The 18849-nt window shown below is 47.2% G+C and overlaps 1 protein-coding gene across 1 annotated transcript in view; it reads left to right on the top strand.

The window, feature by feature from the left end:
• The window catches only part of TFAP2D (transcription factor AP-2 delta), a 48167-nt gene extending 31414 nt beyond the window's left edge, over positions 1 to 16753 (top strand). The window contains exons 6-8 of the mRNA XM_044419000.1: positions 1272 to 1413; positions 10157 to 10270; positions 16534 to 16753. Coding sequence (XP_044274935.1) covers positions 1272 to 1413; positions 10157 to 10270; positions 16534 to 16753 — 476 coding nt within the window. The remainder of the gene's footprint in view (positions 1 to 1271; positions 1414 to 10156; positions 10271 to 16533) is intronic.
• The last annotated feature ends 2096 nt before the right edge of the window (positions 16754 to 18849 follow it).

Genomic DNA, 18849 nt, shown 5'->3' with positions numbered 1-18849 from the left:
TGCTGCCTGGGATTCACAGGGGCCAGAGCCCGAAGGCACTGCAGGGTGACAGCTTCCCCGTCCCTGACATACCCAGCACATCAACACCCAGCTGAGGATAACTGGCCATTTCCTGAAGAGCCCATTCCATGCAGGGTTTCTACGAGTTCTGATGGGGAAGATCGGCCGGGAGAATTTGCACTGCTCCTTGGCAGACTGCTCTTGCAGCCCAGTCCGTGTAGTATTTGATAGTCCCCCGGCTGCTCATTTAAGGCAAGCTTCTCTGTTCAATTAAACACTGGAAGCCTACACAATCAATAGACATGGAGAAGGAAACAGATAAGGAGAAGGGGGAAATCGCTGTGCACCGCACCTCACCTGAGTAATCAGGCACCAGAGAGTCTGGCAGAGTTATCAATAGTTTAGAGGCTGTGTTCAGACAATAGATTTTTTGAGGCTTTGTGGTGATACTGCCATTGTAGAACAATATGCACACAGATTTGTTTGTGTGTTGCGGGTCTGCTTGCCTCTTTGCCCTCTCATGATCTTATTCGTGGCTAAATGAGTTCTGCAAGTTTCCCAAGAGTTCAAGGATGGGTCTGCCACTGTCGGTCTTCAGCTGCCTCTCCAGTCTGACCATTTTGGTGTGACTGCGCTGTTTCTGCCCCTCCAGAGCTGTGTTTAACCTTCTAAGAAAGGAGCCCCCTGTTGAAAGCTGGCTGTTTCAGTGGCCCTTTGAAAATAAGTGAACTTTGAATGTTAAAAAGGGGAATTGAACTGAACTGAACTGAATCGAATTTTGATTTGAATTGAATCAAACTGAAATGAACAGTGTCCTCTCAATTCTGTGTTTAAAGCAACTATATGTGCAAATTCGGAAAGCAAGACAAATATGTCCTGCCTCCCCACCACCCCCACTAGGAATCCTGCCTCCCTCTATTACATCCGTAAAGTTGCCAAGTTCTTAGTTAGCATCAGAAAATGGACCTTAATTGTGGGCTGAGAGTTGTATAACACGATGGCACCATTCATCCAGAAAGCTCTGGGAGCTGGCCCAAGATCACCGGCAGCCCTCACCGCTGAGTGGTCTCCCCAGTCTTGCCTGACATGCCAACCCAGCCCTCCCTACCTGAGCTCTCTGAGTGTGTGGGACCACATCTCCCACCTTTCCAGCTGAAGAGCAGGGTAAACTACTCAGTAAATCAGTTAGGACCATCGTCCAAGCATCCCAGGTAAAGCGCTGAGGGTTGCATGTAATGTGACAGTTGTGCTTTTTCTCTTCCGCCTTTTAGGTGAAGCTTTACATCTGGCCAGGGATTTTGGCTATACTTGTGAAACTGAATTCCCAGCCAAGGCAGTGGGGGAACATCTTGCCAGACAGCACATGGAACAGAAGGAACAGACAGCAAGGAAAAAGATGATCCTAGCGACAAAGTAAGTAAGAAATGGCCATGTAACTCTCGCGCCTGTCTGAAACTGAAATTGGATCCCCCCCACTCTAGGGCTCCAAGGCGAAGGTTCCCGATGGTGCAGATGGAGCCAGTGCACACGAGCGTCTTCCTATCTTGGCTCTTCCCAGTGGAGCTAAGCCAGCCAGCACAGTTCTGCCCCTTTCCAACTAGCACAGTAGCCTCATGGTGTGTAAATTCACTAGCCACGGAGGCTGCAATTTCAAACACACCTGCTGGTGAGAAAGTCACATTAAATTGACTGAAACATATATACAGGTAAATTTTGATAGGACCCATCTGTACATATAAATTTTGTCCATATACTGGCAGTAAAAAACACCTCTGCTGTCATGAATGGCTTACTTGCATGGTCAGTGTCACACTGGAGGTGCAAGATCACAAAAAAAATACCCTTCCCAGTATTTTTTGCAAATTTTTCTTCCTCTTTTCAAGTTGAGATTTTTCTTTCCATGGAAAAGGAACTGAAGTGGCACATAATGGCACATTTCTACCACACATTGTTCATGCAAGCGGGCCATTTGTGCGAGGAGAGTTTGACCAAAGGGGATGGTGCTTTGGCAAGTCTGCCTTGTTGCTTCGTCAGAGTCACTGCCTAATGGGCGCCACCAATGTGAATCGATGGTTACTTTCTGTTGTGTCGCTGTTGCCCTCTACTGGACATAATCAGAATTGATTGGCTGCATCTTGTACGTGGGCTGTTTTCATGTAACTCAAAAGCTTCAGCGTTGTTCTTCTAGATTGACGGAGGGGGGAACTCTGCTCTTTTTAAAAAAGGGTTTATGCAGAAAACATGCTCTGCCATCCCTGGATTAGGCCTTCCCAATGTTCTCCAGCGGTGTGCGGATGTATTATGCAAACAGTTTGTGTACCTGTATCACTTCCGGATAGGTCTGTGATTTGCATTCCAAATAGCAGCAGTGGATAAGTTCATATGAGCCACTCCTGTGGCTCCCTTGAACTTGGGCCTTCATACAGAAATTGCTGACTAGAATGTCATGGTTGCTAGAATTGAATGAACCTGTTTCCATATTCGGGTTGTGGTCACTGCCCACATCAGTGCCTTTTCCCCAGTCCCAGAGGCTTGCTCAGAGACCTGCTTCACACAGCATGGTAGCCTCTGAGATGCACACGGACTGCCATTTGGAGTATTCAAGCCACTATGGAGGTGCATGGCTTGTTATGTCATGCAAACCTAGGCATTATGGCTTATTTGAGGGTTAAACAGAATGGGTTGTTCTATTGTTGTTACTGCTGCTGTTATTCCAATTTCATTTCTATATCAACAAATAGCCAGAGACCTAAGTCAGAGGCCCTTCTCTGGGAGCCGTCCTTGAAAGAGATCAGAAGGGTGGCTACTCGGAGGAGGGCCTTCTCTGTGGTGGCGCCCCAATTGTGGAACACGCTCCCCAGAGAGGTTCACCTGGCACCAGCGCTTCTTTCCTTTTGGCATCAGGCGAAAACCTTTTTATTCTCCCAATATTTTAATTGTTAACCTGTCTTATTTAATGGTTTTATATTTTAACATCGAATGCTGTGCAACTGCTACTCTTATTTCTAAAATACAGCATGAAATTCTAATGTATAAAATTTAAAACAACTTAAACTAAAAAGATTTCAATAAAAACTAGACCTGTTAAAACATCTGACGTATCCCATCATATACCATTCCATGCCTGGGAGTCTTAACTTGGTGCCAAAAGAATAGCCGTGCTAGTACCAGGCAGACCATGGTGGGAAGATCTTTCAATAATTTGGGGGCCACCACTGAGAAGACCCTCTTTCTTGCTGACTTCCTTTGGGACTCCCTTGAAGGCAGCAGTTGGAGGAAGGCCTTAGATGAAAATCATAGCTTCCAGGTAGATTCAAGTCAAGAGAAGCATTCTGCCAGGTATTGCAGTTCCAACCTGTGTAGCGATTTACAGGTTAGAACTAATACCTTTCCTTCAGTTTGGAAACACAGAGGCAGCAAGGGCAGGCAGGCCAGAACTGGACTTATATGCTCAGATCTTCTGGCCCAGCTATAGCCAGATATATAGCTGCCGCATTTATATATAATTTAGCTGCCGCATTTTGCACAAGACTTCTGAATAGTCTTCAAGGGCCACCCCATGTAGAGTTAACTTCAGTAATCTATTTTACATTGCACCAGAACATAGATTACTGAAATCAGGGTATCCTTGTCCAGATAGGGGCATAGCCGGGCCACCAGCCAGAGCTGATAGAAGGCAATCTGTGTCACTTATGCCACCTGACAATTGATCAAAATGGATCAGAAAGAGCCTCCAAGCTGTGAACCTGCTCCTTCAGGAAGAGTGCAACCCCATTCAGAACAGATTGAGCCCCCTCCTTCTGGTCAGAGGAACCACCCACCAAAGGGTGCCATGTCCAATGACAACAAAAGCCTCTACGAGATCCCAGAGTATCAACAGGGTCATAATATCTCTTTCCCAAGATGGTGATGGGACCACTTTCCCGATGTAAGTCATCACATAGAACAACGAAAGTGTTTCCATGCCAGAACCCAGACTGAACCCTGACTGAAATGGATCCAGATTCTCAAATTCACCCAAGAGCTTCTGGAGCTTGATGGCTACCACTTGCTCAAGGACCTTGCCCAGGAAAGGAACATTTGCCACCAGCCTGAAGTTGTTAGGATTTTCTGGCTTCAGGGAGGGTTTCTTCAGGCGTGACCTCACCACAATCTCTTTCCAGGGGTGTGGGACCTTTCCCCCTCTCAGGGAGAAATTTGTCCCCTCCCTGGCCCAGCCAGCTGTTTCCTCCCCACTGTTATTGAATAAGTCAAGAGGGGCAAGGATCCAATATGGAGGCAGTGACGCAAAGCAGTCTGAGCACCTTGTCAACATCTTCAAGCTGTACCAACTCAACCAATGAAACTGGATTAGTCTGTGCTCGGGGTACCTCACTTGATGCAACTGCCATAGCTCTAGAATCTAAGTCTTAGTGGTTGCAAGAGATTTTTCTTTTCCTGGACATGCCCAGGAAATAAGTTAAAGTGGGCCTCAGATAGGTCTCCTGTGACTTTGGGGCCAGCTGACAGCAGGCCCCGGGCAACCTGGAAAGCTCCACTGGGCAGCACATAGAAGGCTAAACAGAGGCAGTAAGATGTTATTTCTTTGCCACGCCTTACCACCCTAGGTATTCCTGACTTTAGACGCATACTAATTGATTGCATGCACCAGTGATTTTCTTCCATTTGCACTCAAGTCACTTGCTACTTGGTTTCTTCACTCTCTGCTCTGGAGTATACCGCAGGGCCATTCCTGCTCTGCTACACGGAGGGCACTCAGGAGTGATCATTTCAATTGCCCAAGGAATGTCTTGTTCCAGAAATTGAGCAGAGTTTTGGCAGGGCCACTAGTCATATCAGGGAGGAAACAACCTAGAGCCCCTCTGGATCCATTAGCCTCCAGCAACAGGCCATCTTAATGGCTCCCCAACCCAGCCTTGCAGAGGCAAACACCTGTTGTCAGTGTAAAGCTCAACTGGCAGTGATCTGACCATGATAAAGGGTCCCCCACCTTCAGACCATCAGCTCCATCTACACTTGCAAAAACAGAGCCCAGAGAATGAACACCATGAAGTTCCAAGCAGCCCAGACAAGGTGCTTTCAGCATGAAAGTTGGCATCCCCCAGAGCCAATGATCTAGGGGACCTCAACAGCTGAGAGCACCTCCATCAGTTCAGGTAGGGAGTCCATTGAGCAGGAGGGTGGGAAGTACACCAACAGAATCCCTAAACTGCCCTGCTGGCCCAACATGAGATGCAAGTGCTCCTGGCTGGTGGTCAGGCAGACAGGGAGCCTGCAGGGACAGATCAAATCCTTATAGAGCAGAGCAACACACCCACCCAGCAAGCCCTCAAATCTACCCTGATTCTGAACAAATACCCAGGTGGGTGCAAGTGGGAAAGACCAAGTCCTCCCTATTCACCCACTGAGGCCGCAGTTATACATGCCAGGTCAGCTGCCTTATCTCCTATTAGATTATGAATGTGAAAAGCAATGGCTTGTTCTGCAGCAATCTGGCACTTAAAAGAAGCAGCCAGAGACTCGAGGGCAGCCTGATAGTGCTACCATCGAACCTGGTATGAAGGAGGGCCAGAACTTGACACTGCCGTTAACTGGCTGGGCCATCCCCCCACCCTCCCCCACACACCCCTGCACCTGGCTGGTCCTCCTTCCATCACCATTATCTAAGTCCACCTGTCTCTGTGCTGACGCGGTTCCCCTAAGATGCCCTCACTTGGACCTGGATCCTCCCCATAAGCACATATTAAGGCCCAGTGATGGGAACACATCCCCACCAAGGGTCTAATTTCAAAGTCCTGCACTGTTGATGGGAGAAGCTGCATGGCATCTCCAGCAGTTCATCCAAGGAAAAAAGCCACATGGCAAGAGCCCTTGCCTCTCACCCTTTGGCATGTGCTGCAAGTTCTCAGATTAGACAGGTGCAGTGGTTTAAACCGCTGTGCAGCTGGGCTGCTTGATCAAAAGGTTGCCGGTTCGAATCTGCACAACGGGGTGAGTTCCCGTTGCTCCGTCCCAGCTCCTGCCAACCTTGCAGTTCAAAAGCATGCAAATGCAAGTAGATAAAAAGGCACCACTTTGTTGGGAAGGTGACAGCGTTCTGTGCACCTCAGTGTTTAGTCATGGTGGCCACATGACCATGGAGACTGTCTGCGGACAAACGCTGGTTCCCTCGGCCAGGAAACGGAGATGAGCATTGCCCCCTGGAGTCAGGCATGACTGGACTTAATGTCAAGGGGAAACCTTTACCTTTACCTAACCTCAAATATGTCCTGACAGGCAGATTTTCATGGCACAAGAAGCTACAGTGCACCCCTCCATCAGCTGGTGCATGCACAGTGGTGGCAAACATGCCTCTTGGAGACTCACGCACCAATTAACCTAGGGTAGCTTATTGTAACTTGTGAACTAATGCAGAGTCTCTCAGGAGGAATTCAATATCCAAGAAATTCCCCCACATGTAACAGAACCAAGGGCTGTCTTCCTAAACCAGTCTATTGTAAAAGGCTGCACCAGAATCAGTAGTAGCAATGTTTTCAGCGCAAATAATGAAGTTCAGGTACATGATCTCAGCTAGACTTTTTTCTGTTGACTTTGAGATGCTATGGGACCATGTGGGGCTTAATCAAAAGTACTCCAGCCAGCCTTGTCTCTGGATTCATCGGCCCCATGCATTTCTTCATGTCTGGGGCAGCGAGCAAGGTCCTCGGTCTCTGTGGGTTGATGGCTCCATCCCCAATGCCTCTTTGACATCCTCTATGGCCATGACGTGGCTCCTGGTGACAAGACTCAGGTGACTGCAGATAAGTTGTACAAGATCAAAGGCTCCCATGAAAGTAGTGAGCTTTCTGCTTCCTTGAAGAGGAAACCTCTGTCCTGCTTGATGTGTCACCCCACTTCAAAGAATCCCCTTTGGCTATATCAGCATGCAATGGTCCAGAAATCACACAACTGGCTTTAAATGGAAGGAAACAAGCCGCCACTTTTATTAGCCTGCACACAGTCATTACAATCAGAAGTTCTATAATGCACACAAACATACCAGAGGCAAATAGGCCTGATGAAGCCCTTTCTCTTCCCAAAGGAGCCATAAAAAACAATTACTCTGACAGCTTTCTAAAGACCAAACAGAATCTTAAAGCATTTAACTAAGACTAACATAGACCCGTTCACACATCTGCATGCTCTCTCTCGCGCGCACGCACACACATCAGTGTGCCTTTTCAAAGTGACCCCTTCCCGCCAAGAGTGACAGGACTTCACATAAGTCGCTATTGGAGAAAAAAGATTGGATGAAAATTACTCTAGGCTTACTCATTCTAGTGATTTTCATTATAGCTTCTGGGAGTAAGGAGTTGACACACTAAATACCAAAATAATAAAACAAGTACTTGCTTTCATGTTAAATCAGCTCATGGCCTATCTAGTTGGAAAATAACTTCCCTTTTGAGTAAAATAATCTACTTTTGGCATGCTGTTAAGGGGCAAGCACTTGGAAGCAAAGAAAATTATTCTACCCCACTTTAAGGACGTAAGGGGGGCTGCACTGGATCAGACAAAGCCCAGATCTGGCCCGGGATTCTGTTCCCACAAAGTTCATGCAAAGCCCACAGCCAGTATGTGGAATTAATAGCATCTCCCTGCTTGTACTTGCCAGCAACAGACGTAAAGAGGAATCAGTATTCAGCCACTGGGAGGAGGAGCCAGCGAGTGATCGCCTCCTCTGGCATAAGTGTATCTAATCCCCCCTTGCAGCTGGACGTTGCCATAGTTTAACAGTATGCTGTGTGAAGAAGAGATTCCTGGGGCTTCTTGCCACTCAGCTTCACTGGATGACCCTGGGTCCCTGCCCTCCAAAATGCTTCCTCTGGGCCGCACAAACTCTGTCATGTCCCCCCACCACATTTATTCGCTTTTTGCTAAGCGAAACAGCCTTTGACCATTGTAACTTTTCCTCAGAGGGGAGTTGCTGCAGCCCCTTGGTCATTCTGGTCGTCCTTTCCTGCTCTTCTTTACACCATTTTGTTCTGAGGTGTGGCACTGGGCCCAGCGTTCCAGGAGCCAGTCTCTGCGTGCATCTGCAGAGGGCCGTGGCGACCCTGGCAGTTTTCTTTCTGCTCCCTTTCTCAGTCATGCCCAACATGGAACTTGCCTTCTTCACAGCAGCCACATCATGCAAGAACATGTCCATCAAGCTGCTCACCACAGCCCAAGATCAGCTTCTTGGCCAGCCATTGGCCACCATGTCAGACTCCCTCTATGCATATATGAAGCTAGTTTTTCGCCCTTTTTGACATGCTGAAATTCACTTGATAGGAACTCATGTGTGGTCTGTAATCCAAGCTCCTACATGGGAAGGAGGAAGGGAAGTTTGGCAGGCACACAAACTGAAGAACACTTTCACACATGAAGTGTCAGTATGCTTCCTACAGAAGCACTCGGGCATGGCCAGGATATTTTAGATAATTAATTTTGGTATTCTGTGTTCTGTGAGCAATTGAGCTATGCTGACCATAGGATTCTTGCATTGCATTCCATATTGATCATGAGTCTGCACTGGGTTTTGCTGATCACCACAGGACATACCTAAAATTTGATGTTAGGCAAGTGCATGGGGCTTAGGACTGCCTGTCTTCCTATAGCTATTTGTCATGTGAGCTAAAAATGGAACCAGTGGCAAGATATCTCTGCTTATGAAACGCTCAGGATACATGGTAGGGAAAGTCCACACTATTGCAGCATAGCACAGGTCTAGGCAGATCTGTGGTCTTGATCCATTCAGAAAGATCATTCATATTTCTACATTGTGAGCAAATGCACCAACTACCATTTTTCATTTCCCATACAATGTTTACGAACGGGTGTCATTTCAGAAAAGCATACATGCCTTGCTCACAAGCATACTGAGCTTGGAATCTATTGGGAAACACCCACCCATCAGATTTTTTTAAACTCTTGAAAGTCCTAACAAATTCCCAACATGTGCAATAGACTGCAGCTGAGCAAATATTGGGACAATCATTGGATTTGTGGTTGTCATTTCTGTTAGTTGTATGCTATAGAGTAGTGGTCAAAAAGTCTTTTGACCGGAGGGCCAAATTTCATTTGAGAGAAGTTCTTGGTAGCTACATTCTGGCGTTGTGGGGGGAAAGCTGAAGTCAAAAGAGGGGGGGCTGCAGACCAAATGGGCAGGGCCAAAATACCTTGGTTCACAAGGTAATAAAATAATAGAAAATACCATTAAAAGTTTCAACACAAAAATTCAGACAGTTAAAACAAGGGATCACTACAATAATCATGTTAGTGAAAAAGGTCAGATATCTGCTGAAATGGAAGCATTTTAATTATGCCACAAAAATGCAGGAGAACAAATTAATCTTTGTCCCAGGGTCTCACAATCTGTGACTAGGTACAGCCATGGAGAAGGCCTTCTCCTACTTCCAACCTGTTGTACCTCTACTACTGAAAAGATGTGAAGAGCCTCTCCATAGATCTTATCAGGAGGCAGGCTCACATGGGAGCTATTGTTCATAAGGTAAAATGAAGCACATAGGTGAAATTCACACAGGTACCGAGAGAGCACCTTGTGAAAGGAGTGATGGGCTTTCAGAAGTCCAGTTTTGTGGCCCCCGCAAAACCTGCATAAATCTACCATGAAAAAGGCAGGTGAGACCATGCTGTAGGGGGATTTGTCTATCTATAAAATGCTTGCAGCAGCATCAGCCCATCGGAAATTTTAAAAAATCACATCATGAATAGGATAGTCCCTGGAACAGGAGAGACCAAAGCGTGGCTCCTGAGATGCTCTTAGGCAGCAGTGCCCCTCCCCATGGGCTTGGGCTGGCTGGGACCGATGGGCCTTACAGGCAAGCAAAATCTGGAGGGCCCCCCGTTGCTCAGCCCTGGGCTAAGTGAGGGCCAAGCTTCGGACATGAAAAGAGTTCTGTCCCCTGGAATACTGTCACAATAGACGTGGCATGTGCACATCCACACGTATGACATGTGGCCACCTCTGGTGTAATGCCAGAATGCTGTATAGTAAGATTTTGTGTATGGATTCCAATGCCATTGCTTTGCTAATACATCATATGGTGTAAGAGTGTCTTCCCAGCAGACCTGATATGCAGCCTTGACAATTACACATCCATTTCTCTTGTAGGCAGATATGTAAAGAATTCCAGGACCTGCTCAGCCAAGACAGATCACCCCTGGGTTCCTCAAGACCTACTCCAATATTAGACCTCGACATCCAGAGACATCTAACTCACTTCAGGTATGGCTTTTGGAGTCCTTTCTTAGGCTCTTACAAAGGAAGAGAGATGAAGCTTTGAGGTGCTGGTGAACGTTTTCAGTGTCAATGGTCTTCCTTTACGGAAGCTGGGGGAGAGATTGCTTACACTAGCAAGGACCAAGACTTTAGGAGCAGGATTGGTTGGAACTAGGAACTGAACTCTTACCAGTTATTTGTGATGTGGAGTGGAGGTTGCATGTGGCATAAAACGGGTGCTTGTTGGAGAATGTTCTCAGGCTTAGTCCTTGTGGACCCACTCAGAGTCTGCACAGCTCTTTGTTCCCAAGGCTTAAGAGTCTGGCCCTGGGATGACATCTCAAGGATTGTGCAGCTCTCAGGAACTGGCTTTGTTTGTTTGTTGTGCTTCTTGCACAGTTATTAGTCCAGGACTTAAACTGGAAAGCCATAAAATTGCTGCCCCTAAGCCCTGGGGTTCCAAAGAGGGAGGGCCATTTTTTCTCCTCCTGAATGGCTATCCAGCAAGAGCTAAAATATTCCAATTTAGGAGGTCTTTGGGACCATGATGGTTTCCAAGCTCCTGTTCTGATTTTATTTTAATATTAATTACTTTTACTACTCAAAGATGCCTAGCTGTTTTGATAGCTGCTTTGTATTTTTTGTTGCAGTTTGGGGGTTTCCCCCCCCTGCTGATACCGGCACTTTTCTTTCACTATATATAACTTATTATTGTAGAATGCCTTGAGCTCTTTGAAGCGAGATCCACATGTTCAAAATAAGTAAATAATAAATTGATTAAACCATTTCCAGGTTTGCATAATTGGCATGCATCTTTGATGAAAACCTCTCCAGTTGAATATGCAGGGTTCTATCAAGAAATCTGAATTCATGACAATTCGCCCCCAGGCACACGAAGGCTAGGCGGCAATGGAAGCACACCTTGCATCAGTCGCCCCTTTCAGTTTACCAGTTCCCATGTCGGCTTTGCAGTACGTGAACCATGACATGCCCTCTAGTGGTCCAAGACAGAAGTAGATTTCCTCTTCTACAGCTCTGCCAGGAAGTTAAACGAAGGAAGCAGAGTGTGTGTGTGACACAGCATATGGAAGTAGAAAAGGCAAGACTGCTAGGCGCCATGTTCACCAGTGCATCTAAAGAGCCATTCCCTGTCAAGCAGCCCAACCCCAACAGAATCACAAGAGAGCCTGCACTCGTGAGCATCGGTTGCATCAATATGGCTGACCGGAAGGGTAGCTGTAGGTAAACAAATATGGCTGGTGCTTCACATTGTACCCAAAGCAGAACAATAGAAAAAAATGAAGGGTTAATTTGAAAATCCGGTAGAGGCATTTATTTATTTATTTATTTATTAAAAGCTTTTCTAATCCATCCACCACTAGCATCTCAGGACAGCTTACAGTAAATTTTATTATTTTATTGAAACAAAAAACATTACATATTTACCTCCCATGACTCATGCTGTGCATCATATTTTTCCAAATTATCATACTACAATATGCTGCAAAACAAGCCTAACCTCAGCTCTGAAGTGATCACAAACCTTTTCCATAGCATTTAATCATACTTTTGTGAATTCTAATGGCACAGGTAGCATAGGGATCACTACAGGTATAGTCACTAAGCCTGAGAGCATTCTCCAAGCTTCCACCAGAACCAACTCTGCTTGCCAGCATCAGTTTAACATGATGTTAAACAGCATCCTAAAACCAAAGAGGTCTGTTTATAGGTTATAAAATCCATGCGCCCACCGCACGAGCATTTGGAAGTATAGCAGCCACTTCACACGTCTAATGGAGCACTGGGACCACCCCCTTGACCACCTCTCCAGAGTGTGTTCCCTGGGGTCTCACCCCCAGCACCCACTCACTAGGCACGGGCACCTGAGCCAGGGAAGTCCGTGTCCACAGACCCGTGTGCACATAGGTTTCCACAGGAGCTGGGACCTTGCGTGATTGAGGTTCCGACGCGTGTGGACCTTCCAGACTTGAGCTGCCACACACGGAGGTCTGTCCCGTCCACCCTGGTGCGGGAGAGGGTATGCAGTACACTGGCAACTGATCCTTGGGAAGAGGGTGGCACATAACTGGGCGGTGGGCCAGCGATTACAGGAAGCGAGGCCCACATGTGAGTTTGGACAGTGTGTTGATTTAACACCAGAGTTGCATTCAAGAGCACAAAATAAGGTATGTGTCACCAATGCATGTCTGTATGGATTACTATGAAGCCTTGGGGTATTCAGACATGAGAAGTGTCACTTCACCTTCAGAGGGGCACCTTGAACAAGTTGTGGGCTGAGGAGAAGAACACAAGTTACCTTTTTAGAAAATATGTGGGGCTCATGGGTAGTCAGTTTTGGGGTCATCTGGGCCGCCCATGGAGTTTGATACTTCTGTAATAAGCAGGGCATAGCAGAGAAACGTGACGATCATTCAGCCTCAGCATGTTGTAAATATTTGATAGCAACTTCTGCTGCGAGAAATAACCAGACTTGGCCATGTGAAGAACTGACGATAGACAGATGGTGTCTTCCTCTCCTCCTCCCCCTCCTCCCACAAAGAAGGAAGCTATTTCCATCGCGGTAGGACTGGGCTCCGTCAGCCTGGGGGTGGAGGGCTGGGCTGGGGTGTGGAAGACGTGGTGGTGCTGGCAAAGGAGAGTCCAAGGCTTGGAGCCTGTTTGGCTGCGTTCACAGAGATGAAAGGGTATGATTAAAACACGGCAGAGGCTTCCCTGCTAGGCATAGTCGCATGTGCAGCACCGCAGAATGACTGGGGAGCATTGGTGCAACGCACGCCCTCCCCTCCCAAGGATCTCGGAGCACTCATTCGTGATACGGGACTAGATGCTTTCCCCCCAGAAATGGTGATGTCCGCATCACGCCGACAGGGTAAAAAACTCGTTCCAACTAAGCACAAGGCCTGCGGTGCCACTCAGCCACTCCGTCTGCACAGCAGGAGTGCTCCTCAGGCAGGGAAGAAGGGCTACCAGCATGGCCGCCACCGCCACCCTGTTTCCCACCAGGGGTGGTCTGTGAAGGTCTGCAGTTTAGACTGGCCTCAGCTGTTCTTCTGCCCACCTCCCCGCTTCCTCGTACTGTGCGGCTACTGTTTTAAATGATCTAGAGAAGCCTCTGTCCCCGGCGGTGCATCCATTCTGCTTGCGAGCAGCATCCCCCTTTCTCTGTTTGGCAGCTTCTAAACTCGGGCCTGGTGCCCCAGGCTGGCTCTGCAAGGTTGCTCAGCCATGCTGCGGGAGGCCACAGACCCTTCTCTCGGCACCAGCCCTTCCCTTGACCCCGGTGTCCTGCACCTTCCCATCTTTCGTGCAGTTCTTCCCCATTCTAAAAGCCTCTCTGAACTCTTTTAAGTATTGCCAGTGAGAGCTTTAAGCGGAAGGATCCAGTAATGTTGGCGTTTTGGCCTTGCACCTTGTGCCTCTGGCCATGTGCCCCACTGAGTCCTGCTCCCAAGAGCTTCTCCACATGGACGTTGGCCCTTGCGCTAACAGGGCTTCAGCACGCCTGCTCTTGGGTGCCCAAGACTCCTTTATGTTTTCGGTGCAACAGACTTGCATCTCTGCCCCTCCTGAAAATGTGATTACAGTTATTATAAGATTTACAAACAGGAACCACGATAAATACATGTTAGTTTTAGCTGGGTTTTGCCATTTTATTGTATTTATCTATCTATCTATTTCATTTTTATACTGCCCAACAGTCAAAAGGCTTTCTGGGTGGTTAACAAAGTCAAAGAACATATAGGCAAAACAACACCACCCATTAAGAATAAAACAATTGCACAATAAAACCAATAAAACAAGCACAATAACAACAAGCCCACAGCAACTGTAGTCAAATTATCACATAAGCACAGCAGTAATATATAATAAAATACAATATTAAAACTAGTGATTAGCTGTTAAAATACCTGGAAAAGAAGCAAGGTTTCACCTGACGCCAAAAAGAAAAAAGAATGGGCACCAGGCATACCTCTTTGGGGAACTCATTCTGTAAATAGGGTGCCACAACCAAAAAGCCCTTTCTTCTCATTGCCACCCTCCTTACTTCCATTAGATGGAGCTCCCTAAGAGGAACCCCAAAATATTATCTTAGGTACATACAGGATGAGGTGTTCCTTCAAATAACCTGACCCCAAACCAGTTAGGGCTTTATATGGCACTTTGAATCAGGTCCAGACTTCAACGGAGGGCCAGTGCAGCTGAAAGGGGGTATTGAGAGAATACTCTTGAAGGCCTGTCCCTGCTAACCTATACCCTGAAGATGCAGACCTCTAAACATTGCCTTGTGTGCTGAAACTTTCCCCTAACCCCAGTGCTTTGCTACGTATGCAGTGGCATCAACTGATGGTGCTCTGAGTGATGACTGGCCTGCCAGGGAAAACTGGATCCGTTTCCGCTCAGGCCACCCAAGCAAAAAAGGTGCCAGTGCCGCCAAGCTAAGCCAGTGATGAGCACTGAGTCAGAGCCATTTCTGTTCTGAAGAGGAAACCTTTCCTATCTTCTCATCAGGGGCTGGGTACAAAACTGGCCCATGGAGGGTAGAAATTGTTGCCATACCTACCAAGACACGGGGACGCTCTTTATGATGCTCTGTCATAAAGGATGTCATTGTGCTGGGGTGCCTGGAGCAGCTGGCCATTTCACTCTCTCTCTCACACACACACATACACACACACCAGGGCTGTCCAGTTACAGGTGGAACAAAAGACAGCGATCCTTTCAGGGAGACTGGCCTGGTCATTCGAGAGAGACGTGTCCCACTCCTTCTCCCTGCCACACAAGCAAGCACTTGGTTGCAGGGGAGCAAAGCTGTCAGAAAGAATGGCAGTGCTTGACATGTCTTTCCCGACTAGACCACTAGATGGCACCTGTTCAGGTAAAGGACTTGAATTAGGTGGTCCAAGCCATGGCCTTTTCCCCACTCAGCAACTGTTCGGTGGTGGTGGAAGGGAGGTGCATGTGCCTCCATAGCAGAGAAGGCGCTAACTGGACCCTGCACCCATGTTTGCTTGTTAATCTTTCCCCTCTGTTACTTTTGCTCCAAATCCACCCCCACCCCCAGTCTGATGGCTTTTCTCCTTGCAAGATCTGAAAAGTGAACTTGCAAGAAGGGGGTTGCAATGCAGAACTGTACAGGGAGGCCCACAGCAAGGGAGAAGGGCAATGGGAAGCCACAGACAGGAGCAGTCCTGAACTGGAATTTCTCAAGCAGCTTTGAGCAGTTGAGAGGGTGGCCAACTCCCCACCTCCCCCAGTTGTGCTCCTCTGCTTAGCAACACTGCACACAGAAAGCTTCTCCAACACTGAATTGCCATGCCAGGGAATATGCCACTCTGATTTCTGCCTCCCTGGCAGCCACTAGGATGCTACAGCCCTGCCAGAAAAAGTTGGCAACCCAGACTTTGATTCACACTGAAGCTCTGCAGTTGATCTAGTGTCATTTTCATGTTTCAATGCAGTTTGGATCAGGGGTGTGATATTTTGGAAGAGAGCGCTTAATCCATTGCGCCCACGTCTTTGTTCTGATGACAGTGACTTTCAGTGTGCCTCCCAAATCTGCTATTGACCATGAAAGACAAGAAAAATCTACAGGACCTTTCCTGCTTTCAAACTGCCCCAAAAGTCTTTTGGGCCTGAGAGCACTTCCACATATTGTGACTGCTGTGGGAAATGCCGCTGCCTCACCACTGCTCCTCCCAGTGAACATGTCCAGGATGGACGCCAATACAGTCCAGAGGTTCTCTGGACGGCCATAGCAGCCATGTTGTGGTGTTTCCCATGGGCAAAGGAGTGGGAAGAGCTGCAGTAGCTTTGTTGCTTTGGGGGGAGGGAGGAAGCCTTATTTGTCATCATCCCAGTACACAGTCCTATTAATCATCACATTGCATCCCTATGGGAAATGGAGTGGCAGCATCTTAAGTAAGTAGAATCCAACGCATACTGTTTGCGGTGCATGAAGTTGCACTGGTTTACGCCTTCTGAAGATCTTGCTGCTGCCGTATGCTTCACCCCTAGTCCTTCAGCCAGAAAGTCAGCTTTGGAAGTATTATCTGCCCTGGAGATGGATGGATGGATGATGATGATGATGATGGGCAGGCAGGCAGGCAGACAGGCAGGCAGAGATGATATTCATATTCTCCCTCAAAGGTAATAATTATTTTAGTGGGGATGAGTTCCATTTCAGGAAAGTGAACATCTGCATACAGTGAACCCTTCAATATATCCTCCCTTTTCTCCCCGCTTTACAGTTTGATCACTCATGGCTTTGGAACTCCTGCAATATGTGCTGCCCTAAGCACTTTCCAAACTGTTCTCAGTGAAATGCTGAACTACTTGGAAAAACACACAGCACACAAAAATGGTGGAGCAGCAGAATCCGGCCAAGGACACGCCAACTCGGAGAAAGCCCCCCTGCGGAAAACTTCAGAGGCTGCTGTGAAAGAGGGCAAAACTGAAAAGACAGACTAGCTACATCAAACAGAATCTATTTCCAGAGAACCTTGCTGCTGATATTTTTTTTAAAGCATATATCTATCTATATATATCTCTCTCTATATCTATATATCTATATATCTCATTGAGGGTGATTTAGTTCCAGGGGACCACACTGGATGGGGAAAAATGTTTTTAAAGACTCACCAACCCCAGTGACCCTAAGGACAGCAATGTACAGTAACCATGTGATGAAATTGTCACCTTTTTAAAAGCGTTGCTCTCTAAATTGCGTTGTGGGTGTGTGCGTGTGTGTGTGCGCGCGCGCATTTGATCATTCCAAATGACAGACTGACACGTTTTGTTTCTTAGCACTTCCAGCCTTGGAGGAATCGGCACAACACTAACCAGTTACAGGCTAGGCCTGAACCCCTTTTCGGATTGGACAGCATAATGGGGGACTGAGGCAACACAGATCTTGGGATACTCAGTTCCTGGGCTAATGTGTGTCTTACCGCCCATTTGATGGATGAAACAGAAAAGATCACCTCCTCCTTTCCATTGCCCTCTGAGAGACAATATGGAGGAAGGCCTGGAATAGGAAATGGAAGAACCTGAGATCCTGAGAAAAAGCAACCAAGCACTGCATTATTGGGTCTGAATGCCGGCGTTTATGGCAAATTAATGTCTGTCAAGCACCGATCCTCTTCCCAGGAACAGTCTTGGTGTATTCTCTTGGGGAGCATCACCGATTACGATGGATGAGCCCTGGGGTTGAGGCATGGCCTTCTTCCCTCTCAACATGCTGTGAGCTTCTGATCCTCTTACCTACTTATCCTCCACGTTAACAACTGAATTTCCTTTTTGCAGATCAAAATTTGCTCTGCTGGATCAAAATAACTGTCTGGAGAGATCAATTGTGTTGCCTCAATTTGATGATGTTTCCCTCCCCTTTCAGCTGCTTGTTTATAGATGTGTCTGTGACTAAATACCAGTGTTCAGTTGTTCTCGAGGCGCATGTACAGGGTGGACTGAGGTGGCTCCTGCTGGCCCTATCTTGACAGGCTGTCTGAAAGCGCCCGCATGCAATCAATCTGTATGCATGTAGGCTGTGAGCTCACAATCACAGGGAACCCTGGAACAGGTCATTTCCTGAGCCTCCACCTGAACAGTTTCTAAACGTATAGGCCTTACAGACACCAAAGGCAAGTGGGGGCAGGAATGGCTAACCGGCAAAATCCTGCTTTCCCTTCTACATTATTCAGGCAATCCCTTAATAGTGTCGACATTTTTCCAGAGTACACATCCTCCCAGTAAGGAGTATTATGGACCAGCTACTGAATTCAGGTGCAGAGTAGTCACGGCAATTTGTAAAGAGCATGTCCATTGGCAGCCACTCCATGACAGCGCTCTCTCTCAGGCTGGTACGCTGTACATGTCTGGGAGTGCAACTTGTATTTTCCCCATATAGCATTGCTAATTAACTGGAGAAGGTCATCATGCTGGGGGAACTCAAAGGGAGAAGAGGAAAAGGAAGACCAAATATGAGATGGCTTGACTGCACGAAGGAGGCCACGGCCTCAAGGTTACAAGTGCTGAGCAGGCCAGCCAAGGACAGGACATTTGGAAGGGTCCTCATTCACAGGGTGACTGTAAGTTGGAGGTGATGCAGTGGCACATAGCAGAGCATTGCTAATGGCCATGCTGACTGGGGATGAGGGGAGTTGTCCAACACATCTAGAGGGAAAGTTTGGTTTAAAGTTCCAGGAAAAGGTATTGTGGTCCATCACATACGTCAACTAGCTACAAGCATTTTGACTTTTTTGAACCTCAGTTCTTACTCTGTTCATCTTAGTCCATTGAAAGGGCAAGAGAACACTAGTTTTGATTTGGAATCAGGCTGTAGCTTAGTCTTACAGGTGAGATCTCTTTCAAGCCCTTCTTCATCAAACCATGTGATGCTTCCCCTTGTCTTCAGAAAACAAACCAAAATCCTAAGTAAAATCCACTCATATGTACTATAAAACATTGCCAAAATCATTATCTAACCTGGCAGTGAAGTTCAGAAGCCCAGTTGTATAAAATAATGTCCTGACTTGGGGTCCATCATCTGCTTAGCTCTTGCTGTTGGA

Source organism: Varanus komodoensis, unplaced genomic scaffold (genome assembly GCF_004798865.1).
Source record: "Varanus komodoensis strain SLA01 unplaced genomic scaffold, ASM479886v1 scaffold97, whole genome shotgun sequence".
Taxonomy (NCBI): domain Eukaryota; kingdom Metazoa; phylum Chordata; class Lepidosauria; order Squamata; family Varanidae; genus Varanus; species Varanus komodoensis.
Note: the sequence above shows the minus strand (reverse complement) of the source record. Positions and strands in the feature narration are given on the sequence as shown.